General features: G+C 38.5%; 2 protein-coding genes across 2 annotated transcripts in view; one reads left to right on the plus strand and one right to left on the minus strand.

Moving 5' to 3' along the window:
• Positions 1 to 478: 478 nt before the first annotated feature.
• RAB33B (RAB33B, member RAS oncogene family) lies at positions 479 to 20,047 on the minus strand. Its single transcript, XM_020967497.2, has 2 exons — positions 19,468 to 20,047; positions 479 to 3,662 (listed from the first exon to the last, which is right to left on the minus strand). The coding sequence occupies exons 1-2, from the start codon at positions 19,696 to 19,698 to the stop codon at positions 3,222 to 3,224; spliced, it is 672 nt and encodes a 223-aa protein (XP_020823156.1). The 5' UTR covers positions 19,699 to 20,047; the 3' UTR covers positions 479 to 3,221.
• Positions 20,048 to 20,134: 87 nt separating this feature from the next.
• The window catches only part of LOC110194906 (uncharacterized), a 68,943-nt gene continuing 65,207 nt past the window's right edge, over positions 20,135 to 23,870 (plus strand). The window contains exon 1 of the mRNA XM_020967495.2: positions 20,135 to 20,209. The gene's annotated coding sequence lies outside the window, so the exon portion shown is untranslated. The remainder of the gene's footprint in view (positions 20,210 to 23,870) is intronic.

The raw sequence follows: 23,870 nt of genomic DNA on the forward strand, positions 1-23,870 counted from the left end.
AAGCATGCATCAGATTTAAATGATCAGTACACCAGCAATTACCCTAAAAGGTCAGTAACAGAGACTGAAATTACTTCTATGAAAGGAACACTAAAAGAGGGATATGCAAAAATATGACACTTCAAGATAAATTATGGCAGTCTGTAATAATACAACTAGCACCCTTCTTTATTTAGTAACCTAGCATCATAGGATTACCCGAAATCTATGACCAAAAAAAGAAAAACTGTATGTCAGATTTCAAAAAATCATTAAAGAAAATTGCCCAGACACATTAGAACAAGATGGCAACATGAAAATAGAAAGAATCCACCTGTCACCCCAGGAGTGTTGAAGGAATTAAGTTCTAAGTGGATTGGCATTCATAATTTATTAAATACCACTTGAAGCTCAGACTATATGGAAAATTCCCTATCTGATGCACCAAGACATTACAATAACACCAACAACCACATAATGAACAAAACAAAACACCCTATTTTTATTTGTGGCAAAGCTTGTTTATTAGGATTGGGGGCAGTTGGAATAGGGAAAGTGAATAGGGAGAATAGGCAGTGATACTATTCTAAAACAAAATTATTTGACTTTAATTTTGGTTTGTTGGGAGAAAGATATACAGAATATGCTTTTGAGTAAAACATTGCTACTGACCAACTTTATTAGATTCTGGATTAATGTCCCATACTGGAACTTCCTAAATAACAACTATTTGAAAACATCTGAAATAAGAAACTGCAGAATACAGGTAAAATAACTATAAACCATAAATTCACAAGATGTAGGATCTGTGCTTACAAGTTCTAATACATCATGGTTAATGATTCATGAGAAGCCATTTCCCAACATTCAAAGAAATGTTTTCATACAGTTCTTTTGGCTGATGTTGGAAAGCTTTACCCCAATTCAACTAATAAGTAATATTTTTTAATATTAAAAAACAAACATAAAAAAATTTTTAAATGGATATAAACAAGATTATTTTGAAATTAATATGCTGTCAAAAATAAATCCTTTAATGAATTAAAGAATATTTGTAACTTTTTAATTCAAGAAACTAGTTAAATTACTTTTTAAACCATCAATAACAATGTTGGAAAAACGTAGAATGTCCTTAGAAAGTTTGTAAACGATTTCCTCCAACTCTTCCTTGCCCCTACATTAAAAAAAAAAAAGGCTAAGGAAGGCAATAAAGAGAAGTACAGTTCCCTTCTTTAAAAATTATTACCCAAATAACTGCTCTCATTGTTATCATAGCACTACTACAAAGACAATTACAATTTTCAATTTAGGAGGAAATCATCAATCTTTAATCTAGTATGATTAAAGAAAATTGATTCTTCTTCCTAAACAAGAATAAAACCAATGTATTTTCCCTTAAGCCATAGTAATTTAAAATGGAATAATTATTTCCTGTTCTATTTTCCATACTTCAGTTAATAGATTATTATGCTTTTATAATTAAATAATCCTCATAAGATCATCATGATGATAAATTTGTTAAAAAGCCCTAAACTAGCTGAATGTTTAATTTCTCTCCACGTGTCTTGGACATAACAAAAGCACAATTGTCCATTTATTTAATTTGTTCTTGAAATTTATCAACAACGGCTATATTATATAAAAATCATTAAACTCATGTATTCAATTAAATCCCATGGCTTAATTCCCTTTTTCATAATAGTTGTGTGTGCAAACTTAGGAAAAAGGTTTCTATTATTTTGTCCACTACTGAGAGATACAATTTTTGTCTCCCAAATATCAATTTATTTCTTAGACTGAAATAGAGCTGCTGTGACAGAATTTTTAAAGACAGTGTTTTTCCTTTTAAAATACTACACCCACAGTAAAGTACTATTATATAAGTACACTTAGAATCATAGAATTTGAGCTAAAGGGTACATAGAACTATAGTTGAATTGGCAATTGATGACTTCATTAGTCTTCATATAGAAGCTTTCAGTTATTAAACTGAAGTTTTTGGCAGGAGATAACATTCCAAAAAATAAACCTGAAAATCACTAATAGCTAAGGCATAGTCTTCCTGTGATAGCTAGACTTCAGATTTAGTCTTTTTTTTCTTCAATTACATGTAGTTCCTGACATGCACTGCAAAAACTTTCAAGTATATTTTCCTTTTTAAACTAGCAAACAAGAAAAGAGCCCAACCAAAAAAAAAAAAATCTCATTATGTAGCAGAGTTTAAAATTGACCTTTCACAATATCTATTTAAAATAATTTATCTAGGACCAAAATTAAAATAAAGCTTGTATTCGAAAATTTTTTTTTTATAAAATTGATCTACAATGGTTGAGGCACCAAGTGGTCAAGTAATATTGAAAGATTCATATCCTTTACGACATCAAGCCTGGATGAGAATCCTGGGAACATTCCTCTCCTTCCCAGATTTTTGGACCAAACCCTTGGTTCTAAAATGTAATTTAATAATACAAATTATGGGATTATTGTAATGTAATAATAAAGCTATTTCAAGGTATAAGGATTTAAGATAGTTATGTGCTTCATAAATTACAGACAGGCTGCAATCTATGTCAGTGGAAGGAGTTTCCTCACTGACAAAAATCAGATATACTTGACATAATGTTTAAAACAGGATTTTTAAAAAATTCTGTAAGGTGCAGAAACAAACAAAAATTGGGGCTTCACGCTTTTTAAGCTGAAAGAACATATTACATTCAAATTATATTCCAGTAAGAGTTACTCTAATTCCCTTGGATATTTTCATCACATAAAACCTTTGGCTGCTAGGCAATGATCCGTTTAAAATAATTTAATTGAAGATTCTTAAAATTCCTTCATTTTCATCTATTTGAGGCACCCCTAACCTTTCTTGGCTCAGAAGGAAGATTATATTATTCCTCCTGGCCTTGCTTCATTTCAACTCTATAATGAAAATACATATCACAATGATTCAAATAAAAAATGAGCTCAGAGGAATTGATTATTTCTACTTGTTCAACCTCAAAACCTTACTTGAATTTCTTTCTCCCTGCCTTCTTCTCCATGCAACCAAAGTACAAAACTTCATTAAGTTATATAAAAAGTGCAAAGCAATGAATGAACGACTTGACTTCCACTTACAAGACAAACATTAAAGTGCTTAAGATGATCTAATATACTTGTAACTAAAACTTGGGACTTATTGTATACTTAAAAAGTATCTTTTCAACAAGTCAAGAGATTAACTTTTAAAATACTGTTATTTAACACCAGCAGGTCATTGTAGGTTTTGGTTCAGGCTTCAAAATAATTCCATTATCAGGTGGTTGACTAAGCATTAAAGGTTTGTGGCTCTTAAGCTTATGAGCTAAGGTCATGAATATAGCTTCCACATGGTCATTATCATTGGGATTTTTAGCAGAGGTTTCAAACAGTGGCATAGAGTGTGTGTCAGCAAATTTTTGGGCCAAATCTGTAGGAACTTGAATGGCACTTCTCAAGTCACATTTATTTCCAACCAGAATCCTTGGTATATCACTAGCAAGCAAATGTTGTTTGCATTCTTCTATCCATGATGGCAGGCTGTGAAAACTGGCCATGTTGGTCATATCATATACAAAGACAACAGCATGTACATTCCTATAGTAGTGCTGTACCATGCTTTTTCTGAACCGTTCTTGCCCTGCTGTGTCCCATAATTGTATCTGAAAATAAAAAGAGAAAAAAAATTACAATAGAATAACCCCAATTTAAAATACTTAAGAACCCTATTGTTCTATCACCAAAACAAACAAATAAAACCTTGAAATCATATGGTGCTTTATATTTTTTCAAAGTACTTTCATACCTATTTCTTCAGTATTTCATGACATCACTGCTATGGGTAATACAGATCCAAAATCCTACGAGTCTTCTTAGTAGGTGGTATTTAGGAGCTACCATGACCCCTCAAAAATTTACCCTTTGAGGTCCACCTTTCACAATTACTATCATTTAATAACTTTTTATTAAAAAACTCAGGCACAGTTTGATTCTAATAACAATATAAATGCATAGCAGTTCTGAGGATAAGTTCAATTATTTGTGATTGTCCAGTACAAGGTGAGAAGGACATGCAGAGAAGATATGAAAAGCCCCCTAGAAACATAGGTTGATTTTAAGCTTAAGTGGTCAACAGCTTTAAAAAAAAACAACAACCCAGCAACAACAATCTAATGCAAGCGAGGTAGATCTCAGGTAGATGTACGTTAAGATCAACTGAATGTCTAGTATAAAGGAGAGTGTGATTATCTTCCCAATACTCTGTCCTGGTCAGACCACATCTGAAGAACTGTGTTCAGTTCTATGGGCCACATTGTAAGAGGAATACTGATAAAATAAAGAATGTCCATAGAATGTTTATTTAGATAATGAGGCGACTTTCAATTGCGTCAAAAAACAAACTGGGGATGTTTAGTTTGAAGAAGCCAAGACTTAAGAAAGCAAAAGACACTCTGACTTCAAATATCTGAAGCACTGTTAATTTGTGGTTTTCTAATAAATCAATATGTGCCCTACAGGAATTTGTTCCTACTTGAGTTTGATACCACTGTTCCATACCATACTCTCCCACTTCTACAATGCTGGGGGGAATATAACATTTGCACAAGTATAATATGAGCACAATAAAAGTCAGGGGGCAAGGGAGAGAATTAAGTATTCTGAGAAAATGTGAAGGAAAGATCAAAACTGTGAGGAAGACTTTCTAGAGGACATGGCCTCTAACTATCTGGAGGACAGTTACAAAGAAGAAGGTTTAGGCTCTTTCCATTTGGTCCTAAAGGGAAGAACCAGGAACTGTTACAGTAGGTGTATTATATAAATAGCAAAGAGGCAAATTAGATGATATATATTATCTTCCATTCATATATCAAAAGCAGACAAGATACCTTGAAAGATGTAACAGCTATAACTCTGATGATCCCCTAATAAATAATATCAAGCAACACATGAAACAGGGAGATATATGGTCAAAAGTGTTCACCTGTCATGAAGAAGGGTCTAACAGAGAACTAAGTCAAAGAGAAAATCCATATATAAAATTCACCAAATGGCTCCTGTTGTCACATAAAACTGTGCTAATTACACAGAGTTCCTGAACACTGCAGAGTTTCCTAAATGAGATTCACAGCCTTGATAAGGAGTTTGGTCTAATTTTTCACACATGAAAAAAACAAGCAGATGAAGAATGAACGTTGTACATAATACAATATACAACTGGATAGGCAAACTATACAGCAAGTTATAGAGCTCATCTATCTGTACAAATATCTGGGTCAGACAGTGTAAATATATAATAATCTGGGTTCAGAATTGAATAGGAGAAAGAGAAGCCTTGATTTCCTTTGGGAAACTACAGAATTCATTAAATGATCTCAAGCTTTTTCCTAAAACAAAGGCCCATCTTTTAAGGACTAATAATGTTCTTCCAGTAACGTTATATGAGCAGGCAGCTAGGTGGCACTGTGGATAGAGCGTTGGTGCTGGAGTCAGGGAGACCTGAGTTTAAATCCAGCCTCAGACACTTATTAGCTATGTGACCCTGGGCAAATCACTTAACCCTGTTTGCCTTAGTTTCCTCATCTATAAAATGAGCTGGAGAAGGAAATGGCAAACCACTCCAGTATCCTTGCCAAGAAAACTCCAAACGGGATCACAAAGAGTTGGATGTGACTGAAGCAACTAAACAATGTCATATCCACAAGTACAGAAAATCACAGAATACAACAGTCATTGAAAATTCAAGTTGAAGATCAACCAAAGGGCAATAGAAAGGGGATTGGGTGCTAGTAGACTGCAACACGTTATGAACGAAATATTACACAGAAGTAATGTGAACAGTCCTACTACTGTGCAGTAGTAGTAGTAGTAGTGGATATTATGCAGTGCTAGACGTTATGAGAGAAAAAGACAACAACAACAATGGACAATCTGGAATGCTCTACTGATATCCTTGCAATATCAGAAGAATTTAAGGAAGGCCCTTGAATATCTGCTGGGTGTTTATGGTAAATTTCTGGGACAAAATAGGTTAAAATCTATACCACTGGAGATAAAACCTACATCAGTGAGATCACAGATCTATAGGAATGTTGCAAGAAAAATATAAATCATTCTCAGGCCATGGAAGAGCTCAAAAAAGATTTTGAGAAGCAAGTAAGAGAAGTAGAGGAAAAACTGGGAAGAGAAATGAGAGTGATACAAAAAATCATGAAAAAAACAAGTAACAACTTGCTAATGGAGACCCAAAAATATACTGAAGAAAATAACACCTTAAAAAATAGACTAACCCAAATGACAAAAGATGTCCAAAAAGTCAATGAGTAGAAGAATGCCCTAAAAAGCAAAACTGGCCAAATGGAAAAGGAGGTCCAAAAGCTCACTGAAGAAAATACTTCCTTAAAAATTAGAATGGAGCAAATGGAAGCAAGTGACTATGAGAAATCAAGACATTGTAAAACAAAACCAAAAGAATGAAAAAATAAAAGACAATGTGAAATATCTCACTGGAAAAACAACTGACCTGGGAAATAGATCCAGGAGAGATAATTTTAAAATTATTGGACTATCTGAAAACCATGATCAAAAAAAGAGCCTAGACATCACCTTTCAAGAAATTATCAAGGAAAACTGTTCTGATATTCTAGAACCAGAGGCTAAAATAGAAACTGAAAAAATCCACAGATCACCTCCTGAAAGAGAACCCCAAAGAAAAACTCCTAGGAATATTGTAGCCAAATTCCAGAGTTCCCAGGTCAAGGAGAAAATATTGCGAGCAGCCAGGAAGAAACAATTCAAGTATTGTGGAAACACAATCAGGATAAGACAAGATTTAGCAGCTTCTACATTAAGAGGGTTTGGAAAATGATATTCCAGAGGGCAAAGGAGATAGGAATCACCTACCCAGTAAAACTGAGTATAATCTTTCGGGGAAAAAAAATAAACATTTGGTGAAACAGAGGACTTTCAAGCATTATCGATGAAAAGACCAGAACTGAATAGAAAACTTGACTTCCAAATATAAGACTCAAGAGAAGCATGAAAGGTAAACAGGAAAGAGAAAAATCTTAAGGGACATACTAAAGTTGAACTGTTTACATTCCTACATGGAAAGATGATATTTGTAACTCATGAGACCTCTGTCAGTATTAGGGTAGTTGGAGGTAAAAAAATTATAGCTAGCTAGCTAGCTAGATATATAGAAAGACAGACAGAGGGCACAGGGTGAGTTGAAGATGAAGAGGTGATATCTAAAAAATAAAATTAAGGGATGAGAGAGGATTATGCTGGAAGAAGAAAGGGAGAGGTAGAATGGTGTATGTTATATCACATAAAACAGACAAGAAAAAGCTTTTACAGTTGAGGGGAAGTGGGGGAAGGTGAGAGGGAATGAGTGAATCTTATTCTCATTGGATTTGGCTTAAGGAGGGAACAAACACACTCAATTGGGTATAAAAAGCTATCTTATCCTACAGGAAAATAGGGGGAAAGGGATAAGAGAGTATGGGGATGATAGAAGGGAGGGCAGATTTGGGGAAGGGGTAATCTGAAGCAAACACTTCTGAAGGGGGGCCAGGATCAAAAGAGAATAGAATAAATGAGGGGGCAGGATAGGATAAAGGGAAATATAGTTAGTTTTTCACAACTACTATGGAAGTGTTTTGCATGACTACACATGCATAACCTGATTCAAGTTGCTTGCCTTCTCAATGAGGGTAGGTGGGGAGGGAGGAAGGAAGAAAATTTGGAACCCAAAGTTTTACAAACAAATGTTAAAAATTGTTTTCACATGCAACTGAGAAATAAGATATACAGGCAATGGGGTATAGAAATCTATCCTGCCCTACAGGAAAACAGAAGGGGAAGGGGATAAGAGAAGGGGGTGGGGCGGTGATAGAAAGGAGGGCAGATCAGGGTAAGGAGTGTTCAGAATGCACACCATCCTGGGGTGGGGGGGAGGGTGAGATGGGGAGAAAATTTGGAACTCAAAATCTTGTGGAAGTGAATGTTGAAAATCAAAAATAAATAAATTAATAAAAAAAATTTGCCAACAATTCATTATCAATAATGATAATGATAATAATCATAATCATAATCATATCTTCCTGACTCCAGGCCCAGAACTTTACCCACTACGCCACCAAGAAAAGACTTGCTGATAATACTATTTTAGAGATTCTTGTTTTGGTGTGGGTTGGCTGAGCTGGCCACCCAAGCTCCTTCAGTAATTTCACTTCAGTTTAGGGTTAGGGTCAATGTTAGTTTCAGTGAGCTCAACCTTGAAGGAAGATTCTCGAAGGTCCCTCACAACTGCCAAAATGACAATCCTAGGAAGAAGGCAGTAAAAAAAAATCATTATTCTAATCTTACAGATGAAGAGATTGAGGTTTTTCCAGGTTGACAGAGCTAATAAATAAATTTGGGATTTATATCTGACTTTGTCCTGACTCCCACTGTTCACAGAGAACACTGAATGAATTCATGATCTCATCGATCCTTTCTCCAACTGTGTGGATTTCAACCTGTATCTATGCTTTCTCATCCTATGAACTTCTTGTCCACATCCTCCCATGAATTGTCTACAGTGAATCTAACCAAATGATAGAGGCCTTCTAGGTTTTTTAAATGAGTACTAGTATAGCACTGGGTCTCTGTAACACTATGCCCTAGATACATAAGTGGTCCACCTCTTTTTCCAATCATACCCTTCTTGGATAGAGCCTTAAATTACTTTTTTATGTGCCAAGTCATTCCTGCTGCAGCCAATTTACACCCAACCACATAAATAAAAAGCATTTTTTTTGGGGGGGGGGCTAGGCAATGGGGTTAAGTGACTTGCTCAGGGTCACACAGCTAGTAAGTATTATGTTTCTGAGGGCAGATTTGAACTTAGGTTCTCCTGAATCCAGGGCCGGTGCTCTATCCACTGCGCCACCTAGCTGCCCCCTCAAAAAGCATTTATTAATGTGCTATGGCCCTATACTGCCTTTTGTGTTATCCACAATTTTTATCCTTTGTTGACTATGGTGTTCCATCATTCACAGGCATAAAGCAGTATAAAGAGGCTGTTTTTTATTCTTTTTTTTTGAGACAATTGGGGCTAAGTGACTTGCCCAGGGTCACAAGTATCTGAGGCCAGATTTGAACTCAGGTCCTTATGACTCCAAGGCCACAGCTCTATTCACTGAGCCACCTAGCTGCCCCCTAAAGAGGCTGTTTTTAAAACAGGATGTTGAGTTGTGCTATATGAATATAATGAATACTCTTGTGCTATAAAAAATGATGAGCAGGCAGATTTCAGAAAAAACTGGAAAGACTTAACACGAACCGATGCTGAGTGAAGTGAGCCGACCAGCAGAACACTGTACACAGTAATAGCAACATTGTGCAATGATCAACTATGACAGACTTAGATCTTCTCAGCAATACAATGATCTAAGACAATTCAAAGACTCATTACAAAAACATTATCCACAACCAGAGAATGAACTATGGAATCTGAATACAGATGGAAGCATATTATTTTTACTTTTTTTTCTCTCAGTTTTTCCCTTTTGCTCTAATTCTTCTTTCACAACTTGATTAATGTGAAAATATTTTTAATATGATTGTACATGTATAACCTATATCAGATTGCTCACCATTTTTGGGAAGGGGAAAAATTTGGAATTCAAAACCTTATTAAAAAGTGTGTGTTGAGATTACATTAAATTGAAAAGTTTTTGCACAAACAAAGCCAATGCAACTAAGATTAGAAGAAAGGCAGAAAATTGGGAAAGAATTTTTACAACCAGTCTCTCTGATAAAGGCCTCATTTCTAAAATATATAGAGAATTAAGACAAATTTATAAAACACGAGTCATTCCCCAATTGATAAATGGTCAAAGGATATGAACAGACAGTTCTCAGATGAAGAAATTAAAGCCATCTACAGTCATATAAAAAAATGCTCTAAATCATTATTGATTAGAGAAATGCAAATCAAAACAACTCTAAGGTACCACATCACACCTATCAGATTGGCCAACATGACAAAATAGGAAAATGATAAATGTTGGAGAAGATGTGGGAAAATTGGAACACTAATACATTGTTGGTAGAGTTGTGAAATGATCCAACCACCTCTTGGAGAACAAGTTGGAACTATGCCCAAAGGGCTACAAAAATGTGCATATCCTTTGATCCAGCAACAGCACTTCTAGGGCTGTATCCCAAAGAGATCATACAAATGGGAAAAGGACCCACATGTACAAAAATATTTGTAGCAGCTCTTTCTGCGGTGGCAAAGAATTGGAAATTGAGAGGATGCCCATCAACTGGGGAATGGCTGAGCAAATTGTGATATATGAATGTAATGGAATACTATTGTGCTATAAGACACGATGAACACTCTGACTTCAGAAAAACCTGGAAAGACTTATATGGTCTGATGCTGAGTGAAGTGAGCAGAACCGAGAGGACTTTGTACACAATAACAGCCACGTTATGTGATGACTACTATTGTTAAACTGAACCCTTCTCAGCATTACAAGGATCTAAGACATCTCCAGAGGCCTCGGGATGGAAAATGCTGTCCACATCCAAAGAAAGAACTATGGAAGTCGAATCGCTATCACTTATTTTTATCTTCTGTTGAGTTTTGTATCATCTTTCTGATGGTTCCTCCTATTGGTTTTAATTTTTACTTACAACTTCACTAATATGAAAATATGTTTAATAGGAATGTAAATGTAAAGCCTATATCATATTGTGTGTCGTCTTGGGGAGGGTGGGGGGAGGAAGGGGGAGAAAAATTTTCAACTCAAAAGCATATGGAAGTGATTGTTGATAAATCAAAATAAACTAATAAAAATTAAAAATAAAAAAGTTTTAAAAAGTGAGTGTTGAAAACTAACTTTACATGTAATTGGGAAAAATAAATACTATTAAATGGGGAAAAAATTAAAGGATTGTTGGGGGGGGTGTGTGTATGTGTGTGTGTGTGTGTATGAAGAAATAACTTGAGATTACTGAAGGTGTGTTAATATTTCCCAAATGTCCAAACAGCCACTCTCTTCCTGCTATTAAACTCTGGGTCCAATTTAATTTACTGTCTGTATTTATACTCATTCTGAGCCAATTAGGGCCCAAGCACTGACCAAGCACAGCTTGGTTTGGGACCAGAGTGCTTTGGGGTTAAGGCTGGTCTTTAAGAGAAAAAAAAAGCAAAACAAAAAAAAGTTTCAGACATTCAAATTTACATTCCCTTTGGGCAGAGCACCATGAAGTGCTCTGTTTTGACCAGAAACCCTGAGGGTCTTCCCCTCCCAGATTTATTTTTTTTAAAAGGCCATTCTTCATGTCATTCTTTTTTTTTTTTTATTAAGCCTTAATCACTGAATGGTTGTTGCCACAGTCACACTGAAACCTGTTAAAGACCTTAGCTTGAAAAGGCCAAGGTTCTGCACTGCATCCTGGGCCATCTCCAGTTGTCCTGATCCATACCTGGACATTGGATCCAGATGGCTCTGGAAGAGAAAGTGAGGCTGGTGATTTTGCACTGAAACCCACTTAAATCCAATTCACCTGCATGTCATGGCATCACCTACCTGATATCATGGTCCTTTTTGAGAAGGAAGGACAAACAGCAAGCAAGCAACTGTCTATATGCAGTGCCTACCCCAGATAATGCCCATGGCTTTAAAAAAAAAAAAAGACTATCCATACAGCTGCACTAGACAAGAGACATTTTTTTATCCACTTACTTTTTTCTGCAAATTTTCAGCTTAAACTCTTCAGCGAAACCAGATCTCATTAAGGCAGCCCTATAGTGTATAACATTTTAAGCTTTTGCACCAAAGAAATCAATGCCATTAAATTTTGAAAAGAAATAGTTAAATAGAAGGGAGGCTAAAAACACTGTGCAGTAACCTTTTCTGAGAAAAGATCTGAAATGATTCAATTATATAAGAACAAGAACTATTTCCCAAGAGATAATGGTGAAAGGATATGAATAGATAGTTCTCAAAAGTAAAGGTAGAGATCAACAACCAGAAGAAAAAATGTTATGTTACTAATAATAAAAGAGATGTACATTCAAACAAAGATGGGCAAAGATGACCAAAAAAAGGAAAATCACAACTGTTGGAGGGGATTTGAGAGGCCAGGTTAAAGCATTTGTCTAAGATTACAGAGACAGTAAAAGTAATAAGAGCTGGGGATGGAAGGTCCAAGTTCAGAGCTATATTCATTGCACCACACTGCATTCTATTTATTCTTCTGACAGCAACACTATCTTCCCAGTTATCCATACTTAAAATGTCAAAGTTATCCATAATTTCTCTTCCTAACCCCTTATGTCCAATTAGTTGTCAAATCCTATCAATCCGCACCCCCATATTACTTCTGGCATCTGACCCTGTCCCTCCACTCATAGGGCCAGTGCTCTTTTCAGCATCTCTGCCCTTCCTCCACCTTCTTCATTTCATCTGGTCCAGTATAACCTCCAAATTGGTTTCCCTGACTCCAATATCACCCTGATCTAATTTATTATCCTTCACAAAAGTTCCAATTTCATCTTCATAAAGTCTGACCATGTTATTCCCATGCCCAACATCCTCAACAACTCTCCTAGTACATCCTAGAATAAAGTACAAACTTCCTAGATGGCATTTAAAGTCTCCACAATCTAGTTCTAAGTTACTTTTTTTTTTGGCATCACCAGTTGCCAAGTCTTGCTACTGCATTCCCCTTATACAAGCTTAAACCAACATGAAGACTTAGAAGACCCTCATAGCTACCACTTCATTCCAGGCCTTCATCACTTTTTGACTAGACAATTGTAAAAGCCTCTGATGGTTCCCCTACCTCAAGTTTCTCACCACTCCAATTCATCTTCCATTTAGCTACCTAAGCTATTTCCCTAAAGCATCCATCTAACCATGTCACTCCCTAGCCCTGTCCCCATGCTCAAAAGCTCCCACAGCTCTGTAATGTCCCTAGAATAAAATACAACTTCTGTTTGATATTTAAATCTGGCTCCAGCATACTTTTCCATTATTCCCTTCCACCTACTTTTCAACCACCCTGGCTTTCTTCCTATTTTTTTTTTTTTTTGCTATTTTAGGCAATGGGGTTAAGTGACTTGCCCAGGGTCACACAGCTAGTAAGTGTTATGTGTCTGAGGCCGAATTTGAACTCAGGTCCTCCTGAATCCAGGGCTGGTACTCTATCCACTGCACCAGCTAGCTGCCCCTCTTCCTATTCTTAATACAAAATGTTCCACCCTTGGACTCAGTGCCTTTGCATAGGCTGTCTCCCATGCCTGCAATGTACTCCCTCCTCATTTCTGCCTCTAAGAATCCATAACTTAATTAAAACCTTAGCCCAAGCACCACCTCTTATTACACGAGGACTTACCCTGTTCCCTCAAGAAGTGGCTCTTGTCTCAGTGCACAGAGGTAGGAGACTACTAAGACAAAATATTATATTTGCTGTTAGATGTGTAGTAATTGGAGCAGAGAGGTTTTTGTTTGGTTGTCTTTCTTTTTCACAAGGGAGGATTCACTTTGGAGGAAGTGAGGGATTGGTGGCAGCTTTGAAACAACTACAACATAAAGACAAAAGGCATCAACAAAATGTATTAAAATTTTTTTTTTCAATTACCAGCTCTAAATCATAGATCCACTTAGATCCATGGACCTAAATCTGTGCCTTCCATCTGTAAAACGAAGGAAGTGGCAAATGTACAAAAATCTTTATATCACCTCTTTCTGAGGTGGCAAAGAATTGGAAACTAAAGAGATATCCATCAAATGGCGAATGGCTGAACAAGTTATGGTATATGAATGTGATGGAATATCATTATGCTATAAGAAATTATCAAGAGTATGGTTTCAGAGAAACCTGGAAAGATTTTTATGAACCTATGTAGGAGTGAAGGGAACAGAACCAGGAGACTCAAATTTATAGAACTACAATATTGTAAAGACGAATAGGCAGCTAGATGGTGCAGGGGATAGAGTACTGGGCCTGGAGTCAGGAAGACCAGAATTCAAATCCAGACTCAGACACTTACTACCTGTGTAACCTTAGGCAAGTCACTTAACTTGTTTGCCTCAGCTTCCTCAACTGTAAAATGGGTATAACACCATGTACCTCCCAGGGTTGTCATAAGGATAAAATAATATTTTAAAAGTGCTAAGCACATGACAAGTGCTACATAAATGCCAGCTTTATTATTATTATTATTATTATTATTGTTAAACAACTTTGAAAGAATTAAGAACTCTGATCAATACAATGACCAACCACAATTCCAAAGGACACATGTGCCCTGCCTTCTGATAGAGGTGATGGACAGAATGAGATATTTTTGCTCGTTTGTGTGACTATGCATAATTGTAAATGGGGGGTTGTTTTTCTTGCTTTTTACGGAAGCCATTAGGAAGGCAGCAAGGAGAAAAGGTGGATCTTCATGAAAATAAAATTAAAAAGAGAGAATCAGTTAGTTGTTTTACATCAGGGTTTCTTAACTTTTTCTATTCCAGACTACCCTTTGGCAGTCTGGTGAAACCTATGGACCCATTCTCAAAGTAATGTTTTTAAATGAACAAAATTAAATACACAGGATTAAACAGGAAACCCATTCTAACAAAATACAATTATCAAAATATTTTCAAAAGATGCAAGTTCATAGACTCTGGGTTAAGAACCTGTGAACTACATGATCTCTAATAATCTTCCTAGTTCTAAATTCTACAATCTTACCTCTAGGTATCACTATCTCTACAGTACAAACTAAGAAAAATGGTACAGCAAAGATTTCTGGATTACATGCTGGAAAAACAATGGGAGATCTGGCCAAGTAACAATGATTCCTTCTTCCCACTCTCCCAACAAAAGTAGCTAATAAACAAATTTTCTAGAAATCAAATGATCCTTGAGATCAACCCAGAACACCACAATACCCATGATGTGACTGATCCTGAAACAAACCTCTCACAAATTATCGCCCCAATCCAATGGTTATAAATCAACACTGTCCAAGGCTCTTTTGGGAATAAAACAAAATAAGTGGTCATCACTGATTCACTAAATTCAAATGCAACCTGAATCAAAATGGCTGCTATAACACTGGGAAGGAATAACTTTGTATCCTTCTCAAGTCTTACTCTGCTGTCTCACTTGTATTCCTGGTAGGTCCTACCTAGCTGAAAAGGCTTAAAGTGTCCTTTGAAGGCTAGCCTGGGTAAGTTTGGAGGGATTCAGCACCAGGTGGTGGTGAACTTACCTGACAATATATATACAATATTTTGTCTCAGTAGTCTATTTCCTCTCTGTTGCAAAGAAGGAGGAGGGATAAGTGTTTCATCATTTATTCTCAGGTACCTTCGTTTTTTCCCCATTACTTTGAATTTGTCTTCCTTTTAGTGATCTTTTCATTTATACTGTTGTAGTCATTTTGTACATTATTGTCTTGGTTCTGCTTAATTCATTCAGCTTCACTTTATAAAATCTTCCCATGCTTCTCTCACTTCCTCATATTTATCATTCCTTAATGTATAATGATAAGCATTTTTGTTCTCACACTGTAGTTTTTAGAGTCATTCCTAGCCAGTGTGCACTCACTTTGTTTTCCAGTTCTCTGCTACCACAAACAGTACTACTATGAAGATTTTTTTCAACCACAGCAACTCATAAAAACCTCTTACTAAAAGCTGTAATTTGCATTTGGAGAGGGAGTAGCCACATCAATGAAATCATAGGGTTTTTTTTGAAAAAATATAAAGCATTTTCTTTTCTTTCTTTCTTTTTTTTGTTAGGCAATTGGGGTTAAGTGGCTTGCCCAGGGGTCACACAGCTAGTAAGTGTCAAGTGTTTGGCCAGATGCCGAATTTGAACTCAGGTCCTCCTGACTTCAGAGCCGGTGCTCTATCCACTGCGCCACCTAGCTGCCCTATATAAAGCATTTTCAATACCATATAGCGACAAAAGAAAGAAAAAGTTGTTCAACAAACTTTCTTTGAACCATATAAAACAGATCCCTATAGATCAGCTTACATATAGAGCAAAGGATACAGCTATTCTAAAATATTAGATATTTCTAAAATATATTTAGCATTGAAGTGCATCATATAATGCTTTATAATCCCTTTGCTCCATACACACTTGGAAATTTCACCTACTTTCATAATCTCTACTATCTACAGCGAAGACAAAGGTCCAGATCTCCAGTTATGGTTGCACATTTCTTCATGATTAAAAATGACAAAAATGGAGTCTTGTCTTCTCTACCAAATCATTCCTGCCCCCTAACTTCTCTATCTCATGTGTTACCATCTTTTCCTAAACCACTCAGACTCAAAACCTTAAATTTTCCCTCTTTCCCAATATCCCCAGCGCCAGTCTTTGAATTTTCCTTTTCTTTCAATTCTCACCAACACTGCCTTAATTCAAGCTCCCATTGTATGTCCCAAGTCTAGACTCCTAAAATAACCTCTCTGGTACCAGTCTCTTTCCCCCAATCCCCTGCAACAATAATCTTTGTCAAACACTCACCCTCTCACCACCATCTTCCACAGTCTCTTATTATTTCCCTTCTTTCTGCCTATCCAAATCTCACCTTTTTTATGGACACTGACCCTGAAAGTGACAATTCCTCTTCTCTAAATTTCTATACCACCTATTGCCTGTATCTACATTTGCCCCAAACTTACAAATCTTACTAACGGCCACTGTTACAAAGGCCTCCAAGTCTGTTGTTTGGAAACAAGAACTTACCTTTCTTGTAGAAATGATGTTACATATCTTGGTTAGTTATGTTCCCGGGCCAGCTTATAAATGCCTAGTTAATGTTATCTCAAGTATCATATAATCTAACCACCATTTATAACACGGCTTCTCTTGGTAAATGTATTCAGAATTCCAACTTGAAATTGAAGGAACAAGGGGCAGCAGGAAGTAGTGTATGGAGAGCCAGCTGCAAAGCCATGAAGACCTAGACTCAATCCCTGCCTTGGACATGACGGCTGTGTGACTTCACCTCAAGTGACTTAACCTCTCAATGCATTAGGCATAATCAAATCTGTCTTTGTTATTCACTGGAATAAAGCACTAACTATGCCCTGACCTTTCACTCTCTAAGTTTCAATTCTGCTTCTCAATTCTCCCTCTGCAGAGTTAGGTTTTCTCTTCGGTTGGAATCCTCAAATGGAGAAAGACAATAAAAACATTTACATGGAGTCCTAAGCATTTAGGACTGTCAGTGAAAAAAATCAAAGGCATCTTCATTCAAGAAATTATTTAATTACGTTAAATTTCCTAAAACACAGATTTTAACCTTCTCCAAATGTTGTATGTATATAGCATTTGAAGGGATACTAACAAATAAACATGCTTTGTTTGGAAGAATGGTCCAAAAGATGATTCTTAAAAACTTCTGCTCATATTTATGAATAAAATTCAATCAGAGATAGAAAATTTAACAGGCTTTATTCAGTTTAATTTTTGAGTGGAATACTAATTCATGAATTAGCATTAACTCTGAATTGTCCTTTCATAGAGCTCAAAAAGACCTTAGTCAAACTCAGTGCAACTCAGGTTACAGATAAAGACTGGTCCAGAGATGGGAGGAAACTTCATTAAGATCAGAACCAGTTAGTGGCAAACTGATATTCTAATCAGCTTAGAACTTACAATAAATAACTTTGCTGTTTGTTTTCTATATGAATGTCTGGTCTCCCCAACTAGACACTTCTTTGCATTTAGTTTTGCACAAAACAGACTCTCAGTAAGGACTTATCAATGGATTTTAAGATGGCCCTAACAATAAGCTATTTTCTAAAAGAGGCTTACTGAAAATGGCAGTTTTCCAGACTGCAAATATAAGAATATTAATGTATTGTTTCTCTTTTCATCAAAGATGCTTTTATGAAGAGTGCACGAGATATATTTGGAAATGAAGATGATTTAAATGAAATCCCCCAATGAGAACAAAATAAGATGGCTTAGTTGACTTGTACTGTTCATTAGGTTACAAGAAAATACTTGCATTTTAATGAATATCTTGGCTTCTATAGTGCTTGCAATTATTTAATTTATTCCTGGTACATACCTATGACGAAAGCATTATCACCCAACATACATAAATGCCTTATTAAAAATTAACCACTGCTTCCCTTTCTACTGTGGCAGCTGCTTATTCTAAATAGTTTCAACCATTCTTCACTTCTGTTACTGCAGAAGAGGAAGAACACAGAACCCTCTAGAAAGAAAAATGGATGGAATACAACACGCTCATACAAAGTTTTGTATTAGGTACAGGCTTTGAAAATCTTAGAGTACCATTATTTTTTAACAGGCTCTTTTTTCCTCTATAACTTTCCCTATTACACCTAGACAGTGTCCCGGAGATTCAATGAATGAAAAATCATTTAAGTGTTTATTATATGCAAAACACATATTTAATAAGTTATTAACTGACTGATTCTTCCAAATCTGACACATGGCAGGGAATAGATATCCCATAAATTCCTCTCCTCCCCAGTTGACTCCTACCATGCTCTATCATGCCAGTCAGTATGTACTCTAGAAAAGTCTTGCTCTGTGTATATATGGTCCCCTCCCATGCCCAGCATCCATCTCTATATCTGTTACCTCCACAGCTTAGCAGAAAGCACTCAATTTGTGTTTACATCCAAGCTCTGCATTTAGTAATATCTTGTGTGGGTGGGCAATGTGATTTCATTAGTGCAGCTAACTCTGGTAGGGAAAATTCCCTGTGCCAATACAGAGGAGAAACTAGTTGCATTTTATAGGTTTAAAAGGCTTGGTGGGAGGTGGCACTGGGACATTAACTTTCCCCTGAGGTGTCTAAGTAAAAAGGAGAGACAAGACTTGAATCAAAGTCTTAACTCATCTCCATCCATCCATTCATATGCCTTAGTAATTAGTAACAACTGTCTCGACCTTAGCCGGTCACTTCTGGGCCTAATTTTCCAAATCTGCAAAATTAGGGAGCTGCACTATTAACTGGTCCTCTAAAGTCGCTTAATAACAACTGTTGTGACTGTAGGGGGTCACTTCATTTCTCTGGGCCTCAGTTTCCAACAGCTGTTGTGACTTTAGAGGGTGACACCATTTTTCTGGGCCTGTTTCCTGATCTGTAAAACTGCCCCTCTAAGGTTTCTGCCAGCTCTCCATCCTGTAATTCAGCATCTTTAGGGGCATCATTTGATCCTCCCAGCTTCAGTCTCATCTGTAAAATGGGGATAACAATCGCTCCTACTTCATAGAGTGATGGTGAGGATCAAAGGTTAACAAATGGCCAGCGCTGCCTCGGCGCCAGCTACCATTCTGACAAACGTAACGAAGGCGTCGGCCCAGGCCGCGGGGTCTCCCAGCTTTAGCTCCCTTAGCAACCACGGAAGCGTCGGCAACGTCAGCGGCCCGCGGCGGCTCCGGGCCGGGGAGGCTCCGGCGGGCGCTCACCTTGATGCGCTCGCCGTCGATGTCCACCGCGCGCTCGCGGAAGTCCACGCCGATGGTGGCCTCGGTGCGGTCGGGGAAGCGGCCGGCGCAGAAGCGGTACGTCAGGCACGTCTTGCCCACGTTGGAATCACCGATCACGATGATCTTGAAGATGCGGGAGCGGGCCGGGGGCAGCCCCGAGCCTCCGCCGCTGGCCGTGAAGCTCGCCTCCAGCGACGACTCCAGCTCCATCGCGCTGCTTCCGGCAACGGAGGCGGAGGCCGGAGCCTAGGCAGCGGCTCCGGAACCGACTGGACCGGACCCCCGCTCGATTGCGCAACGTCCCCTCACTGCCCTAGGCGCCGCTCGAGGGCGCGCGCGCGATCCCAGCGCTCACCGCTCCCGGGTCCCGCACCTCTCGCCGCCCTCCGACATGGGCCGGGTGCAGCCGCCGCCTCGCGCCGCCGCGACATCCGCCGCGGCCCCGCCCCCACTCTTCCCGAGGTAGCCGAGAGCCTCACGCAGGCGCCCCGCCCTCCACTTCCACATCAGGAGAGGTTCTGACAGGGGCAGCCAGTCCTTTCTGACTTTGACCGGAAGCGCCGGTAACAGCCTAGAGAGCTGTCAATTAGCGCCTCTGCGGACCAGGCGCAGACGCACAGGGGAAGGGGCGGAGCCGCGCACACCGAGGTCTCGCGAGAACGTTGCCGAACCCCTCCCTCTGCTTCGTGGCGTAGAGGGGGCGGGAGCCCGGCTGCTGGAGGTAAGGCGTACGTCCCCGACGTCGCAGAGTCGCTGTCGTGAGGCTGCTGGGAAAGCGGGGAAGGAGCTTCCGGTCCTACCGAAGGGGCGGGAGCCTTGGGTGTGGGAGGCCTCGGGGTCTGCGAAATTGGCTGGGCGGAGGTGGTGTGAGTGATTCTGGTCGGAGCAGACTGTCTCTGCAGCTTCCAGGTGGTATGAGGGGTTGGTTGGAGGTAATTAGATTTAGGTGCACGCTTAGATTTAGGTGCACGTGAATGAGATTTCCTTGGTCCACTCTCGCCTCCAGGATAGAAGATTTAAAAAAAAAAAAAAAACACAACACAACCATGTTCTGCATTCAGAGCTCTCCTCATCCTGGCCCTTTTACCTTTCCTGCCTTTTTCCCCCCCTATTTTTACCCCTCAACTTGTATTTTCACCTTGAATTCTCTCCCTCTCTTCCCCTACCTCTTTGAGAAAGCTTGAAAAACAGAACTTATTATAAATGTGTAAAAAAATGGAAAACAAACTCCCACAATAACCCTGTGCAAGAAAAAAGAAGTGCCTCTGAGTCCATGACCTTTCAAATTGGAGGTGGGGTATCGTGTTTAATCATGAATCCCCTGGAATTGTGGTTGGTCACTGTGTTGATCAGAGTTTTAAGTCTTTCAGAGTTGTTTGTTTTTGTGATATTATTGTCATTGTGTAAATTGTTCTGGTTCTGCTGCTCACTTCATTCTGCATCAGTTCTTACAAGTCTTCCAGGTTTCTCTGAAATCATTCCCTTCCTTATTTCTTAAAGCACAGTAGTATTCCATCCCATTCATATGCCTTGACTTGTCCAGTCATTCCCCGATTGATGGGCACCCACCCCCTCAGTTTACAATTTTTGGCCACCATAGAAAGGGCTACTATAAATATTTTTGTACATATGAGTCTTTTCCCTCTTTTTGTGATCTCTCTCTTAAGGTATATGTCTAGTAGCAGTATTGTCAGGCCAAAGGGTATGCACACTTTAATAGCTTAGGGACATGGTTCCAAATTATAGACCAGTTCATAGCTCCACCAGCAGTGCATTGATGTACCTGTTTTCCCTTTTAACCATCTTCTTACACCTTAATTTCCCTTCCCCACTTCTTACTCTGTGATAGTGAGTCTGGCTTCCTTTATTTTTCCTTGCACATTTCATTTCCCTTCTCTGGGCATTTTTACTGGCTATTCTTTGTGTCTGAAATACTCTCAGCTCCACCTCTTTGCTTCCTTTAGGTTGCAACTAAAATTCTGTCTTGTAAGAGAAGGGTTTCCTGACCCACCTGACCCCTTTATGCCTGTTTCTTCCATCTGTGATTATCTTCAATGCATCCTGTATCCTTCTTTGCCCATAATCTTGTCAAGTTGTCTCACCTGTTAGGCTGTGAATCCCTTGAGAGCAAGGACTGTTTTCTGCCTTTGTATCTCTAACTTTAGCACGATGCTTGACTGACTGTTAGGGAATTACAGAATGATTTGTTCCATTCATAAAGTACCTCGAAATACTCGAAAGAAACACTTGATGAGAACAAATTGTTTTTAAAAATGTGCACATGAAAATTTCTTTTTAACAAATTATTGGAAGAAAAAACCCTGTATTTTTGTGCAATTCTGTTTCTCCCTAATCAATTTATGATCCAACTTCCATAGTGGTTGTTCCAGATTTTCTTGTCTCCTCAAGGCTCTCATGGGACCCCTTCCTTTCATTATTTCACTTGAGGACTTGGCCTCATACTTCATTAAAAAAAAATTAACACCATTCACTGAGAGCTTCCCCTTTGCTCCCTCCTCATCTTACATCATTCATACATCTGTCTTCCCCAGTGTTCACTCCAGTCTCTGATGATGAGGGACCTTCTCTTTGCCAAGGCTAACCTCTCTACATGTACCCTTAATGCCAGGCTTACCCATCTTCACCAGCAGATTGTCCTCACATTTATCCCCATTTTCTAATCTTCATAGTCTCCCTACTAGTTCTTTCCCATCTGCCTTTAAACACCTTCATATCTCCCCCATTCTTAAATCCTATATATCTCCTACCTTGTAAACTCCTGGAGAAAGATGTCTACCCTAGATATTTTCACTTCCTTTTCTTTCCCTCTCCTATTAACCCTTTTCAGCCTGGCTTTTTTTTTAAGGCAATTGGGGTTAAGTGACTTGCCCAGGGTCCCACAGCTAGTAAGTGTCAAGTGTTTGGTCTGAGCCCAGATTTGAACTCGGGTACTTCTGACTTCAGGGCTGGTGCTCTATCCACTGCACCACCTAGCTGCCCTCAGTCTAGCTTCTAACCTCATCCAACTGAAACAGCCCTCCAAAATTACCAGTAATTTCTAAATTTTCAAATCTAATGCTCTCTTTTTGATCCTTCTTGACTTCTCTACAGCTTCTAATACTGTTGATTATCTGCTAGATGCTCTCTTCTGTCTGGGTTTTTGACATTATTCTCTCTGCATTCTCTTATATGCTCCTCACTCTGTTTTGTTGATCTTCATCCATGTCTACCCACTAACTGTGGACACCCCCCAAGGCTCTTCTTGGGCTTTTTTTTCCCCACTCTATACCATCTGTCTTGGTGATGTCATCAGCTCCCATAGGTTCAGTTATCATCTCTATGCAGATGATTCCCAGATATATATGTCAAACTCATCTTTTTTCTGAACTCCAGTCTGAAATCATTGAGCATTTTGAACTGGATATCCTGTAGACACCTCAGATTTAATATGTTCAAAACAGCATTCATCTTTCCCCTAAAACCTTCCCATCATCCAAACTTCCCTCTTAACTGTTGAGGATACTAAAATCCTCCTGGTTGCTGAGATCTACAACTTTGGTATTATACTTGATTCCTCATTCTTACCCCACATATCCAATCCTCTGACAAATCTGTTCCTGCCTTCTCAGTGTCTTTTGTACTCATCTCCTTTTCTTCTCACAGCCATTAACCTAGTTCAGACCCTCATCAGATCTCTATTAGAATAGTCTCTAACTGGTCTCCTTGCCTCAAGTCTCTCTCCAGTCCAATCCATCCTCCATTCAACTGCCAAGGTAATTTTTCTCAATTTTCTGACAATATCATCTCCCTATCATCCCTCTTCAGTAAGCTCCGGTGGCTAATATCTTGAGTATCAGATATGAACTCCTCTATTTGGCCTTTAAAGCTCTCCATAATATAACATTGCCCCTTCCCACTTTTCTGATCTTCTTAAACTTTATGTCCTTCCATGCACTTTATCATTGTACTGGCCTTCATCATAACACTCCACCTCCTACCTCTATGCCTCTGCACTGGCTGCTTCCCCTACCTGGAATGATCTCCCCTTTGCCACCAGACCTCACCTCTGTTTCTTAATTTCTCTGTCTTCCTTCAAGACTCATCTCAAATCTTATTTTCTGAATGCCTTCCCTTTCCCCTAGCAGCTAGTACTTCTCTCAGATTATCTTCCATCTGCTTTCACCTACTCTATGTATCTTATATGTAACTGGTTATTTACCTGCCATCTCCCCTATTAGAGGGTAAGCTTTTTGAGGTTGGGGATGGTTTGCTTTTCTTTGTATCACTAGCACTTAGCACAGTGTTTGGCACAGTGTAAGTGCTTAAAAAATGCTTATTGATGGACCGACTATTAGGATAGCAAAACAATTTGAGAGAAAGAA

Source organism: Phascolarctos cinereus, unplaced genomic scaffold (assembly GCF_003287225.1).
Source record: "Phascolarctos cinereus isolate Bilbo 61053 unplaced genomic scaffold, phaCin_HiC Scaffold_9;HRSCAF=440, whole genome shotgun sequence".
Classification (NCBI taxonomy): Eukaryota; Metazoa; Chordata; class Mammalia; order Diprotodontia; family Phascolarctidae; genus Phascolarctos; species Phascolarctos cinereus.

What these genes read in the sequence shown, in the direction of transcription:
- RAB33B (XM_020967497.2), bottom strand. Translation starts at nt 19,698, where the DNA reads ATGGAGCTGGAGTCGTCGCTGGAGGCGAGCTTCACGGCCAGCGGCGGA. An exon ending in TCGACGGCGAGCGCATCAAG is followed by an intron (nt 3,663 to 19,467) that starts GTGAGCGCCCGC and finishes TTTTATTTTCAG; the next exon opens with ATACAATTATGGGACACAGC.